At 41.9% G+C, this 14,692-nt stretch overlaps 1 protein-coding gene across 1 annotated transcript in view; it reads left to right on the top strand.

The window, feature by feature from the left end:
• The window catches only part of GOLGA7 (golgin A7), a 17,983-nt gene extending 3,291 nt beyond the window's left edge, over window positions 1-14,692 (top strand). The window contains exons 3-6 of the mRNA XM_006141678.3: window positions 3,833-3,985; window positions 8,789-8,890; window positions 9,880-9,942; window positions 13,300-14,692. Coding sequence (XP_006141740.1) covers window positions 3,833-3,985; window positions 8,789-8,890; window positions 9,880-9,927 — 303 coding nt within the window. The 3' untranslated portion in view covers window positions 9,928-9,942; window positions 13,300-14,692. The remainder of the gene's footprint in view (window positions 1-3,832; window positions 3,986-8,788; window positions 8,891-9,879; window positions 9,943-13,299) is intronic.

Below are 14,692 nucleotides of genomic sequence, written 5' to 3'. Positions count from 1 at the left end.
AAAACCCCCCCCCCCCCCCCGCAGGGGGAATGGTCATGCCATAATCTCTTCTCCACTCTCATTTTGGGATTTGGGGGATGCATGCACATGTGCCCAGCATGAGTTTTAAGCTGCTGGGTCCGGGACTCAAACCATGGTCGACTACATGAAAGTCAAGCAAAGTAACCGTTACACCACCTGGTGGTCCCGTTTTCTTTCCTGATTAGCCCATTTAAAATGCTTTACCTTGTTTTTGTTTTTGTTTTTGCTTTCGTTTTCCTTTTCTTTCTTTTTTTTTTTTTAACTGACCTGTGATTTGTCTCCACCCTGTAAAGCATTGTAATTTTGGAATAACTTATGAGTTATTATATATTATGGCATATAAGTGAATGTTTCTGGTAAGAACAGTAATTCTGATCTGAAAGAAATAAGATGTTTCTGGGTTGGAGACCATGGTTTTGAATCATCATGTGTAAAGAAATATAAATCAAAGACTTTCTTCTTCAGATCATAACATTGTAGGCAAATTGTGTATGACTGAAATTATTTAGACTTTGTAGATTTATTGGTGGACGAACCGAAGGCATTGACGAAGGCCCGTTGGGCGAACATTACGTGCCATGAGTGCGTGGTGACTGAGCTGTTCCCCTCTGCCCTTTTCAGGAAGGGGACTCGGACGTAGGTTCCCAGATGACCAGTCTTGACCCTGCATCTAAGACTACTGCCCCTGGTCTGAGCCCTAACCCTACCTTGTCAGAAACTAATATGCAGGGACATTTAAATTAGCTCCTTTTTTTTTTTTTTTTTGGAGAGATTTTCACTGTAGGGCACGTGCGCTCGCCAGACAGACAGAGAGAGACATAGAGACAGAAAGCGAGAAATCACCCCCCAGGGGGGATGGTCACACCACAATCCCTTCTCCTCCATTCTCCTCTCGGGATCTTGGGCACGCACGCACACACGCCCGGCGTGAGTTTTAAGCCACCGGGTCCGGGACACAAACCGCCGTCGACTACGTGGGAGTCCAGCGACATAGCCATTACGCTAACTGCTGGTTCCCTAAAATAGCTCCTTTTAATAAGAGGTAGAGCACCACCACTTTAAAGGTTACGTTAAACCTTTTCATGCCACCGACTCAGGGTGCCCTCAGTGCTTTCCATGTGAAGGACAAATGATTTCAACAACTTCTAACCTAAGGGATTTTATTAACCTAAAGTCAATCATAACTTGTTTTATACTTTTAGAAAACTTTGTCCATAGGAGTATACTATCTCATACTCTGTTTCGAGGTTCTTTGACTTTTTCTTTCCTGAGTCTGTCTTTTTAAAAAAAAAAAAAAAAAAGAATTAGCTATTTATTTAATTCCATTTGTTGTTATTATTTTTTAATTTGACCAGACAGAGACAGAAAGAGAGAGAGAAAGGGAAAGCGAGAAAGCAAGCCTCCAGGTCCGGGACTCAAACCGTGGTCAGCCACATGGGAATCCAGCGCCTTTAACCACCACACCACCTGCCAGCCCCTCCTGAGTCTATTTCTGTGTAAAGAAAGATGTCACAGGCAGATCTGTAGAGCAGCAGCTAAGTGCTCTGCTTGGGAGCCAGCTCCCACACAGCCACCGTGGTTCCAATACCATACGGGCTGCTTGAAAAGCACATGAGTCGCGTGTGTGTGCATGTTCAAAATCCTGACTGATGGAGGAAAAGGGACCACAGTGTAACCACACCCCACTGGGAGGTGCTGTCTCTCTCATACATGTGCGTGCATCTGCACCCTGGCATTGAAAAGAAAGACATCATCAAAGAGAACCTATAAGTAAATAGCTTTTTTTTTTTTTAAAGTTTTTGTTGTTGTTTATATTTATTTTAATGAGAGAGAGCTAGAGAGACAGGCATCCCCAGCAGGGCCTTCTTGCCACCATCTACCTGCACTGTCAGTTGGCAGCCCAGGGAGGGCCCAGGGTGTGAACTCAGGACCTTTCCCATGTGAGTCCAGTTGCAGTATCACTGCGTCACCATCTGGCCTGTAAATAAGTAGCTTTTAATTTTAGGAATAAGGGAAGCATTCGGTGAGTAAGATTTAGAATGAGGACAGAAAAATTGGGATTTATTACCACGACTGATAGTGTTGTATGAAATAGGCTACTAATAGGCCTTGCCAGTCCCAGGATAAAAAGTTGAGATTTGAAATCTATAAAATACTATTAGAAGAAAGTAGAGTGATACTGGAAAAATAAATGATAAGCACATAGTTAGATTGTTAAAAATGGATGACAGTCGCAGAATTGGGTAAATGTGTGGCAGTGGTGTCACTGAACAAAAAGAGGTGACGGGGTCACGGGGGCTGAAGAAGAGCTGGCGTAGTTTGCGAGGTTGCCTTGTTCATTGGGAGCTGTTAGTAACAAAAATTAGTTTAAAAGAGGAGGAGGAGGAGCCAGCAGATGGCGTGGTGGTTGGGGCAGTAGACTCCAGCCTTGCTGACTGCTGTGTGAGTCCCAGACTCAGCAGCTTGAAACTCACGCTGGGCGCATGTGTGCGAGCCCAAGATGCCGAGAGAAGAACGGAGGAGGAGGGATTGCAGTGCGCCGTCTCCCCTGGGGGGAATTTTTCACATTTTCTCTGTCTCTCTGGCGAGGTCATGCACCCTATAGCAAAATCTCTCTTAAAAAAGCAAACAAAACAGAGAGGTAGGAGATGAGTCAAGACTGATACTCACTGTAGTCACACTGGGAGAACCCATTTTGTATGCTGTAAAGATGTTCAGTGAATAAATATCTTTTTTTAAAAAAAAAAAAAAGGTCACCGCCAACTCAATATATACATCCAAGAAGGGGGAAAGAAAAAACCTTGTAGAATGATTATCAAAGATGCACAAAATAATGTAGTGGTTTTTTTACTGACAGTGACTAATATGTTTATGTCCTTGATTTGATTAACACATTGGATACATGCTTTGAAAAACTACACTTCACAAATGCGTACAATGAGTAAATGTAAATCAGAAATTATAATAAAAGGAATTAAAGAGGTGGGAGATTGACAAACAGTACAAAACTTGCATCTTTTAACTTCTGCTTAAAATGTTCATTTGCCTCCTAAATTTCAGTGTTTAGGCATTCAAGATTACCTGCTCCTGGGCCATCAAGTTGCATGGTGGTGAAAGTGCTGGATCCTACATAGCTAGGGACATGGTTCAAATCCTGGACCTGGCAGCTTGAGAAACATGTGAGGCATGTGCACATGTCCATGCCCAAAATCCCAGGAGGAAAGTGGAGGAGAAGGGATTGCTGCATGGCTGTCCCCTCTAGCCAGCGATTTCTCACTTTCCCCCTCTCTGGCAAGTGCAAAAATCTTATAAAAAAAAAAAAAATTTAACCTGCTCCCAGGGACCTTCTCCTTCCTTTTGCACCCCATTATACTTTAGTGTGCCTCTGTTATAGTACCCCGTCAGTTTATGACATTTGCATATTTACGTATCTGTCCTGCTTCCATAACTGCGAACTCTGGAGGATTGAGACTGTATCTTACTCGTCTTTCTCTAGACCTGTCATTATATCTGGTAATAGGTGCTCAATAAGTATGAATATAAATTAATAGAAGGCATAAGTTGTACAATTTAAGTGACTTGACATTCAGTATAAAGTACATATATAAAGAAATAGCATACAGAGCTTTGAAGATATTCAATACCCAAAACTGCTAAGCAGTTGCAGTAGCAGGTTCAGATTTAATCTGAGCCTAAGAAATTGTTTGCTGACTATCAGGTTAGATTGTTAACAGAAGAGCAAGATAACAGCGAACATTCATGAGTTGTTGATCTTTTTTCCAGAATCTGTCTAAATTCTGTCTCCCTGCAGATTGATAGGCAGCAGTTTGAAGAAACAGTCCGAACTCTGAATAACCTCTATGCAGAAGCAGAAAAGCTCGGGGGCCAGTCATACCTGGAAGGCTGTTTGGCTTGTTTAACAGCATACACCATCTTCTTATGCATGGAGACTCATTATGAAAAGGTGAGGCTGCCTTTGCTTTCACAAGCTCTCGTAGACTCATGTAGCAGGTGAGTTATTGCACATTTATGTTTATATGATGACAGTTGGCACCAAGTTTATGGGGGCATTTATAACAATGATTCAAATGTTACTGTTGTTCATGTATTCAGAGCCCATAGGAAGGGTCTCAAGTCTTTTAGACACAGGTCAGAATTGGTACGCCCTCGTAGAATTGGCCAGGGTTCAGCCCTGTCTACATTTAAGAAGGTAGAAAAGCTAGTGTATAATGTACCATTATAAAAATAAGAACTGAAGACATCATCCTCAAGTATGTATTTTTCTTGAAGTCAAGGACAATGCCTTAACCATTTTTTCTATCCCTTTTAATGGCTAACACCAACTCATGGGAGTTAGGCAGTCACTGACTGGTTTTTATTGTGTTTGTTTGTTTGTTTGGTGGTGGTGGTGGTTTAATTTGTTAGCGGGCATGTGTGCTTGACAGAGGGAGAAAGCACCCCCAGTGGGGCATGGTCACTCTGCAATTTCTTCTTCTTCATCCCATCAGGATTTTAGGTGTGCATGTGTGTACACACACACACAGAGTGTATTTTTCAAAATTCTGGGGCCAAGATCGAACTGTGGTCACATACGATGTCTTGTGCCCCTAGCAACGAGGCTGCCAGCCCAGCTTTTATAAATGAATGGCTTTAACTTAATCACCATAAAGCCCTACTGGATCACTGAAGCCTGGCAATTGTTAGGGGATGAAATGCTGTAAAGTATCTACACGTGTATACCCCACCTAATGGCAGTGTCCTCGTGATTGTCGGGGACTCTGTAGCAGAGAGTGGTTGTAGCTGCAGCTAAAGGATTTTTAGCTATTAGCACCCTGGCATGTAGTCTCTTAGTGTTAACTATGATTCTATCTCACATAAAATGGTATTTTCACATAGCTGAGCTGCTTCTCACACAGAAACGCAGCTAACAGGGCTCCCTGTTTAACTTTCAAAGGATGATCAAGGATCATTTTCAGCTTTCAGTCTGTATTCAGTCTTAGTGTCTCCTCATTAATAATACACTGGGTGAGAGGGGAGTGAGGATTCATTCATTTGATAATTATTTATCAAAAGCCTACTGTACTAAGCAGTATGCTGAGGCAGACACGGTTGCTGACCTTGGTAGAGTTTATAATTTAGTAGCAACAATTAAACTTGCACCCAATATGTATTGCAAGCCACTGGAGCCAGGATTTGAACCTCAGTCAACCATGTGGGATTGTTTTATGCACAGCGCTTAAGCACTACACTGAGAGATTGGCCCTGTCTATGAATATTTGCTGAAATAGATACATACATCCTACTGATGTTAGTTGTAAAAAGAAGTTGGTAATTTGTTGCCAGCCAAATTACAAACTAATTATGGGATCTTAGACAAGGTCTCTCTGAGTTCTCTCAGTTGTTACTGGATCTTAGAATTAATACATTGGACTAGCCAGTAGCATGGTGGTTAAGGTCTTTGCCATAAGGCGGGCGCCACCACGCCCAGCCTGGTGGTTAAGGTACTGGATCTCACATGATCCCACTATTCGAATCCTGGACCTGGAGGCTTGAAAAACATGCCAGGCATGTGTGTATGCTTGCCCGCAAATCCTGAGAGGATGATAGAGGAGAGGGGATTGTGGCATGGCCATCTGGTGATGAATTCTCACTTTCCTTCTCTGTTTCTGCCTGTCTCTCTCTGGTGAGCACACACACCCTGTAGCAAAAATCTTAAAAACAAAACAAGAATTAATTATCTTATACATAGTAAATGATTAACAGTGTTTGCTTGAAATTGATTTTAAAATGAAGTTAGTGTGTAAAGTTTTAATCAGATATTTGTGAATTCATAAAGGTTTTTGTTTTTTTTTTTCAATTCAGTTCTCATCACATTTAGCCAGCTGCTAATTTATCTGGATGCTAAAACACTTAGCAGCTCTCAAAATCCTTTTGATATTAGCCTTGGAAGATGGGTCTCCATCTCAGAAATGCAGTGGGAATTGGTCCCGTATATTGGGCTAACAGTTGAGATTGTTAGCAACGTATAAGGTAAAGTTTTGTGGACTCAATCAGAGGTTTCTTTCTTGTTATGAAGCAACTGTCATCAAGCAAGTAATGACCAAATAAAATTAATCAAGAAACCAAGACTTGAGTCTTGGCCACATTTTTTATATAGGTGATTTTCCTTTTTTTTTTTTTTTTTTTAATTAAAGAAAGTGAACACATTAAACTAGATTATGCAAAGTTACTAATAGAATGGTCATAACTAAAATACAATGTACCTTTACTTTTTAAAGGAAAACTTTAAAGATGTATGTTTGTATTTTTGATAAAATTATAAAAATGAAAGCCACAATTTCTGTGCTATTGTTCTCTACTTGATGAAAGGACAGGGCCGAGTCATTTAGTCTCTATTGTGTTAAACATTGAAATTCCTAGTCTAAGCCAAAACAGTGGTGCTAACACGCTGTCATGTGGGTAAAATTTTTTGAAATCATAAATAGGCCTTTTAAAACTGACTAGAACAATCATGCATTTTTTTCCTATAATGTGCTATTGATTGATTTAAAATGAAAATAAAGACTTCAGTGTTATTTCTCCATTGTTGCCACCCATTTTAATTAGGGAACAAATGGGCTGTAGAAAGTTCCCCTCCCAGGAGCTGTGCCTTGTTCATCAACAGCAAACACCCCTCTGTGCTGTCATCTCCGCGCCAAGCACAGTGAGGGGCAGTGTGGGCGTTTTCTAAAACACTGACGGCCCGGCCTTCCTGTTTCGCCTCCCTCCAGCTGTTTTTCTTGCAAGTTCAGTGGGCTTTCTCCAGTGGGATGTTCTCAGGGAGGACAGCAGTCTTTCCCGAGGTCTGATTGTGTTTCACTTTGTAACTATTATACAAGTGAAGATTTTGTTGTGGTTTGGAGACTAACAGATAATTTCGTTAAATATTACTTTTTGTTTTAACATTGATTTGCCAAAAATAATGAAATGTAATGTGTCCACATAACCTTCCTGGGGCAAGAATGGTTCATTGTCCTGTTATGGAGATTGCGGGATGAGTTTATTCATATTAATGCTTTCCTACCGCTACAGAGACTTAAGAACTTAAAAATATCTTGTCCTAAAACAGTGTTGCTTTCACCAAGATAGTAAAAGATTTGGAACTTACAGAAAAAGAAAAACGAATGGTTTGCTTTCCAAACTCTTGTTCAGGTACACTTGAATACTACTAAAGCTTAAATAAAAACCTTGCCCAGCAGAGTTATGCTTGAATCAAATAAAGGAATGCTGTTTCTTTGTTAGTAACCTGTACCCAAGGAGGCAAGGAGGGAAGCTGCTCTGAAGGAATCCTTTCTCTGAAGCCAGCCATGCAAGTGTTTTTCTGAGTGTCTCCCTAGTATTAAGGGACTGGGATGAAGGGAGAATGAGTCTCCAGTTTCTGTTTCTGGCAGGAGGGCAGAGAAGGAAATTGGAGAAAAGATGGAGAGCCCTGAGCTGGGCCTCTTCCTTCTGTTCATTACTTTAGGGTGATTGACGGTCTGATTGGAAGATAATGCCTAAGAGTTTTGCTCATAAAGACTAAGCACAGCTCAAATTCTTGGAGAGCCGAAAATGGGACGGTGTTATATGTGTTGTTTCGGGTAATTAGTTGAAGGAAAAAAACCTCTTTTCTAGAAATAGTATTCTTAAGCTACTTTATCATTTTTTAAAATACAGATTGCTCTTTGAATAATACCTATTTTTAAAAATATCAAAGCATCTTAGTTGTAACATCCTAATTTATAGTTTGGCCTGGTATATTTTATACCCATACTTAAATTATTGCTTAATTTCAAACATTTTTTCCCTTTATGTCATGGTCAACACATAAAGTTGTGACTTTATCATTTGCCCATAGTGTGAATTTAAAGAAATACATTGTTGTTTAAAGAGGCAGATCAAAGCCTCTTTGAACATTTGAGCCAAAAAAGACTAGATGACTTTGAGCCTGAAATAAACCATGTAACTCTTTGATTTTGGATATAGCTATTAAGATTTATTTTCTCCCAGCTTATCTGTCTCAGAATTGCTGATTAAAGCTGGAGATTTGGCAATTTTGAGAAGTTCCTTTATGTTCTCTCTGGTTTGTGTCTGCATTTGCTTTGACTTTTTCAAGCTTCACTCTAAACTTATAAACAGCTTCCTGTCCAGGAGGCAGGCATGAGCTACGACAGCACTCCGTGTGGCCACAGAGTGGCACAAGACTCTGCGGGCATCAGGACCTTGCACCAGCTGATGCCCACGTGCTGTACAAGGGGGATCGGCTTTGCAGTTTTAAATGATCGAGCTACTCTTGTTATAGGCCAGCCTTATGTCGGTACTTAGACTTGATGGGCACATGCAAACGGGAGAAGTGCTTAAGTGTGAAAGAAGGCCAAGAACTGTCCTCCACAGTAGAACGGCACTCTGCGCTGCACTCTGTGGGAAGCATAATTAGCCTTTACACAGTCAACCGTCTCTCTGCGTTCAGGACAGGGGCGCCTGAAGTAGGGCGGAGGGGGCGGGTCCTCAGCTGCTTCCGTGGGCATCGTGTTGGCATCGTGTGGAAGCTGCTGGGACCTGAAGGGCCCCTTGCGCTGGGCTGTGTGTTGCGTGGAGCTGATGTGAGCCGGTCATCAGCTGTGGTCGCCAGGGGACCGTCCGTCTGACTGCCTCAAGAGTGGTCCCACTGCCTATTTTGAGATCTAGCTGGCACTCAAGGGGAAATCTACTGAAGTGTGTAAAATGCTGTGGTGTTTCTTTCTGTCAGGTTCTGAAGAAAGTCTCCAAATACATTCAAGAGCAGAATGAGAAGATATACGCTCCCCAAGGCCTCCTCCTGACAGACCCCATTGAGAGAGGACTTCGAGTTGTATCTTTTTAGCCCGGATCGTAAGGTCTAAATATCTCTAAAAGGAAAATGTCGACGGCACTGCCTGGCACTGGCTAAGGAGACCGTCCCTCCCCTCTCCCATACTTGCCTGTGACCTGCACACCTCCCTTGGGCTTCCCGTCTGCAGCCTTTTCTCTGGAAGCATGTCTTCTTCCTTTGCCTTGTGTAGGCCTCTGTGAGCTGTTTAGCATTCTGGCTACCAGAATCTTTCTTGGTGGTTCTGAGGGCATCCTGTAGTAATAATGGGGTAGTGTGGGTAATGCATCTCAGCTGCAAACCCTGCACAGCAGGCCCCTTGAAACGTATCAGCTCACAGTGTGCGGTGAGACTTCCAGCGCCCTGGCTCGCTGAGCACTGAGAGCGGAGGTCCCTGCACTGCCAAGTGTGTGATGTCACCTTTGTTCTCAGAATCATCAGTTTTGAAAAATCACTAAGGGAACTTGGTAAACAGAATGGAAAAAAAAACAATTTAGCTTGATAACTAAAGAAGTGGGGCAATAATTTTTCTAAATCCACAGGTCACACATGCTCAGGCTTTTCAGCCAACAATAATTTTAGCACTTTCCTTACACTCTGCAGTAGCGGCTCTTAAACTTTTAGGGGATCACGACCTCCTCCCAAGAAAAAGTTTTTATATAATTTCAGGACATGTTTGAACCCCTGAATTCATTACCTCCATGGATTCTCAGTTAACTCCCCCCACAAGTTCTACAATAAAGCATTATTTTCAGAATTTTTTTTCCTAAAAAAAAGTAAGTTTACCAGTGGTTAGGAAAGAACTACATATACAATACTACAAATAATTACATTTCTTATATTTTTCATTATGTTTAACTTAATAGGAAGAATTTAATCATTTTTAAGGAAGCAAACAGAAAACAAAGTCTGTACAGATCATCACATCATCTTTCATATTCCTCCTTTATACATTGTGTTCGACAGTGTGTTTTCTTAACAGCCATGTTTAGATTGAAATTACCATTTATGAAGACAGAGGCATGAGCAGTGGAAGATAAGCCATAGAATGGAAGGTAAATGCGAAGTTGTATGTTTTACGTGCAGGTGTTGCATATTCGGGAGGTGCACGCATTTCCCTCCCCACGGTAAATCAGTCAGGAAGTCATGCACGATCATAGTGGTGTATTCACTGTATGAGTTTAAGCTAATCACCTCATTAACTTGATACTTAAAACATGTATTTAACCTAAATTTTATTTGGTAGTAGAGAACTAAATTCTCATTTTTTCTCCTTTGTATTGTTTTCTGACTGGATTTGTTGTGTATTTGGAGAGGAGGAGGAAATCTGCCTATTTTGTTTTCATATTTCAAAACAATCATAGATATTTACCTAGTTGGACTTTCATTTAAGAATTAGGTCAGAGATTTCCCTGACTATATGACAAGTGGCTTTAATAGGCAAGGAACAGTTAGAAGAAAATGGGGAGATTCTGAATATTCCGTTTTATTGTATTTCATTGACTTCAGAGCCCTGTAGAAGAAACCATACCTGGTGGGTAGAACCATAAATTTCATTCCTTTGTTTAGAATGTTAATATTCTACTATATGCAGATAATACACTTTAGTAAGTACACAAACTAGTTAATACTAAGAACCTTTCAGCAGGAAGCCTTAAGTACATTTGCACAGGCTTCTAAGGGACAGGAGAGGCTGCTTCTCCCCTACGGAGTCTGTGGCCACGCCTGCTAGGTGACTCTCACACCGGTGTCTGCTTCTAAGGAACAAGCAGCCCAGACCAGTGGGCCGCCACCGACCCGGTCCTTCTCGAGCAGCCAGAGTCACAGGAGCTGCCACCCTGAGCATCCCTGCCGTGTGCCGAGTGCCATGTGTACAGATAGCAGTCCTAATCTCATAAGAACCCTGCAGAGTATTTCCCCATTTGACAGATGAGCAGACTGAGGTACAGAGAGATTCAGTGATGTTCTCGAAGTCGTATAGTTAACAGGTACTGGGGTGTGGACTCAGGTCTGATTGACTAGAAAACCCGTTCTTTATACTGTGTTCTCTTAGTACTTGCAGCAGCAGAAACGTGGAAAGAGAAGAGTCTGTCTGATGAGTCTGCTCACCCTCCTCTCCATACTTTCATGAAAAGTGCATTTTGTCTGTTCTTGTACCATTTTTTGAATCCTACACAACCATGCAGCCGTTGAAAGCTGCCTCCTTTTAGCACTATGCATGTATCACCCAGATTTTTTTTTTTTTTTTGAGAGGTTTTTACTATGGGGCGCATGTGCTTGCCAGAAAGACAGACAGAGATCGAAAGCGAGAGATCACCCCTCCCCCAGGGAGATGTCCATGCCACAATCCCTTCTCCTCCATTCTCCTCTTGGGATCTTGGGCACGCACACACACAGGCCTGGCGTGAGTTTAAGTCAGGGCCTGGGACTCGAACCGTGGTCAACTACATGGGAATCGAGCAACATGGCCATTACACCAACTGCTGGTCCCCACCCAGATTCTTGAAAGCCAGAGATCTAACTGATGACATCTGCTGACATGTGTTATTTAAGAAGGCTTTGTTTGGGGACACTTAGTGTTATTTGGTTACACACTTTCTCATCTACAGTTTCCAAACTGACAGTTTTCAGACGCGCAACCAGGAACCTCCGTGTGGTCTTCATTTGGTGCCATGGAGTACGTTTGTTTTATCAATTGCAGCTGCGCCAGCTTGGCATCCCTCTTTGCCACGACTCCCTGTGTAGCTCTTACTGCCTGCTAGAACGTGTCTTGCAGGTGGTGTGGAGTTTTGAACAGTCTCATACCAGAGGCTAATCTATCAATATCCAAACAACCTGAAATTTTGAAGTGAGTGAGATTTACATTAGGAATCTCTGGGTAGTTTCATTAACACAAATATTTCTGTTGGACACTGTTCGTTTCAGAGCCATGTATTCAGGGGCCAGTGTGAGGCAAGATCTTGGAGGGGGAAACTAAGAAAAATGTATTCAGTTCTACCATTTGGGGTGCAAGGTGTCTGCAGGTTGAAGAATTATATGGGAATTAAATTAACGATTTAACAAAATAATACACCAACTATGGGGTAGTCTTTATGCATGTATGTTTTGAAGGGAAAGTGAGAAATCATGGCCCGGGGTGATGGCCTTGTCACCATCCCTCCTCTATTCATTGGTGATTTTGGGCACACGCGCACATGCACTCAGCCTTGTTTCAAGCCACCAGGTCTGGGACTTGAACTGTGGTTGGCTACATGAGAGTTCAACACCTTAACTACCATGCCACATGCTGGCCCCATAGCCTTTATTTTTAAAAGGAACTTTAGACAAAAATTTTGGCTCTTAAAAGCCTTTTTTTTTTTTTTTTTTGCCATAGGACACATACACTCTTCAGAGAGAGAATGGGAAAGTGAGAAATTACCCCCTAGGGAGATGGCCACACTGCACTCTCTTCTCTCGGGATTTTGGGCATGCACGTACATGCATCCAGCGCGAGTCTCAAGCCACCAAGTCCAACACTCAAACTCCGGTCGGCCATGTAAGACTCCAACTCCTTAACCAGCACGCTACCTGCTGGCCCCTAAAGTTTAATTTTTTAAATATCTTGTATATTATATGCCTTCATTGTCACATTTTTATTATTAAATACACTAGTTGTATTTTCTCTCGATTAAAATTACTGTCTTTTTATGGGGCTGGCAGGCATGGTGGTTAGGGGTGCTGGATTCCCACAAGGCCAACCGCAGTTCGCATCCCAGACCTGGCAGCTTGCTTTCTCCCTTTCCCTTTCTCTCTTTCTCTGTTTCTGTCTGGTCAAATTAAAAAATAATAATAACAAATGGAATTAAATAAATTATCTATAAAATAAGTCATATTTAAAATACTGTCTTTTTATAAGAAACGGAATAGATGATTGTTCTATCACAGTAAATTAACGAGCGATATAAAATAGGGAATACTCGCTGGCATTTATAATATGCCTGTATTGTTCACAGTGCTTCATTTTAATCATCACAACAACCCTACAAGGTAGAAACTGCTCTCCGCTGTTTTTGTTTGTTTTTGTTTTTAGCTGAGGAAACCAAGGCCCAGGGAGTTTAAGGCACTTGTCTGTGGCTAAACAGCTAGTAGGGAGCCTCCAGGACAGCAGGTGCCGTGATCGCACTCCGCCCTGTGCTGTGCTGCGCTGCACTGCCTCCCCTTCCGTGGTGGTTCCGGATCTAAACACTCCAGACTTCGGTGTCGGCGCTCTTGCCCTCTGTGCTCGTGTAGACAAGCAGCGCACATCCACGCACGTTGTCAGCTAGAACTGGGTTAACAGGACATAGCCGGCATTATAAGCTCAGATCAGTGGATAGAAGAGGGAGATTTTGGCATCCCTTTCTAAAACCTGCTCTTTCGCTGTCTAATAACAGATCCCGCCTCTAGCTGGGACCCTCGTCTGTCCACTGGCCGATCGCAGCGTCCCTACCTCCTCTCCAGAGCATCATTCCTTTGTATCTGCTGCCAGAGCCACGGTGCCATGTACTCCAAGGACTACCTTTCTAAATTCCACACCTGGAGTGACCTCTCGTCGCTCAGCATCCACTTCGGGGCTCCAGATTGTGTAGGACTCTGTAATCTTTTGATTCGTTTTTGAGAAAACACAAGGAAGCATTTCACTTTTTTATTCAGAGCCATTTATTAAAATACGCAGCCGGTCAGCCCAATGCAACATTTTTTCTCGATCTCCAGCCAGTACCATTGGTTCTCTTCTTCCTTGGGCCGGCGTCCCAGGTGGCGTAGACTTCAGCACGTCAGATCTTAGCTGGGTTCAGTCTGTTCCGTAGGTGAATGACACGGCTGTGCTCCAGGGTCTGGGCGAGGGTTAGACTGCGCCTGAGGACTTGTTCACGCATCTCCCAGATTTCAGAGAACTACCAGTTAGGCCATGATTCAGATCTCAAGATCTATTTCCACTATTCCGTTTCTCAAACTGAAGTTCATTGGAAAGTAATGTATACTGTTATTTGTTTTATTATAGCCATTATTCCTAATTAAAGCAGTATTTAAACAGTTTCCAGTTATTTTCTTTGGAGAACTTGACGTTATTACTGCATTACCTTGCCTGTTGGGAAGATGTGGCTTGTGTAGCCTGTCCATCACAGAAATAAGCAAGCACAATGAAGTGGATGCCAAGCCATCAGACATGTAAATGTCCCTGCTGTGTCCCCGAATGTGTAATAAGCAAGTGTGATAAATACTTTAATTACAGTTTTGTTATAAATATAACTTATGAGAAAACATTTGATAGGAATAATACTGTGTATTGCTCATTTTTATCCCTACTGGCAAACCTTACGATTCATAGATTTTCCTCATATACAGTATTCGATGCACAGAAATCTCATGATCAGTTCAGTTACAGTAAGTTAAGTGCTTTCCAAGTAAAACTCTCAAGTCTGAGTTAACATTTCTAGTTCTTTTAGCTGTATGTTCTTAGTATCGGGGCTTCTTATGCACTTCATTCATCTTTGGGGTTTGAAAGCACTGTATTTGGAAGAAAGCTAGAAAGTATTAGGAGAGATTGAAACAGTTAAACGTTTTACTTTCAGAGATATTGTAGGTGCTAAATACTGGATTTAACCTTTCAGATTTCATTTCTTTATGGGTCTGTCTTTCAGTAAATCCCACAGGTCTGTGTAATACTTTGTCTAAACTCCTTTATTACTTTAGAGCCTGTTGATCAGTGTGTCTGTCTGCCTTTGAAACCCATTGCAATAACTTTGCTGAAATAGCGACATACTAGTAAAATTTTTCTTAAACAAA

The sequence above is a fragment of the Tupaia chinensis genome, unplaced genomic scaffold, assembly GCF_000334495.1.
Source record: "Tupaia chinensis unplaced genomic scaffold, TupChi_1.0 Scaffold000061_1, whole genome shotgun sequence".
NCBI lineage: Eukaryota > Metazoa > Chordata > Mammalia > Scandentia > Tupaiidae > Tupaia > Tupaia belangeri.
Note: the sequence above shows the minus strand (reverse complement) of the source record. Positions and strands in the feature narration are given on the sequence as shown.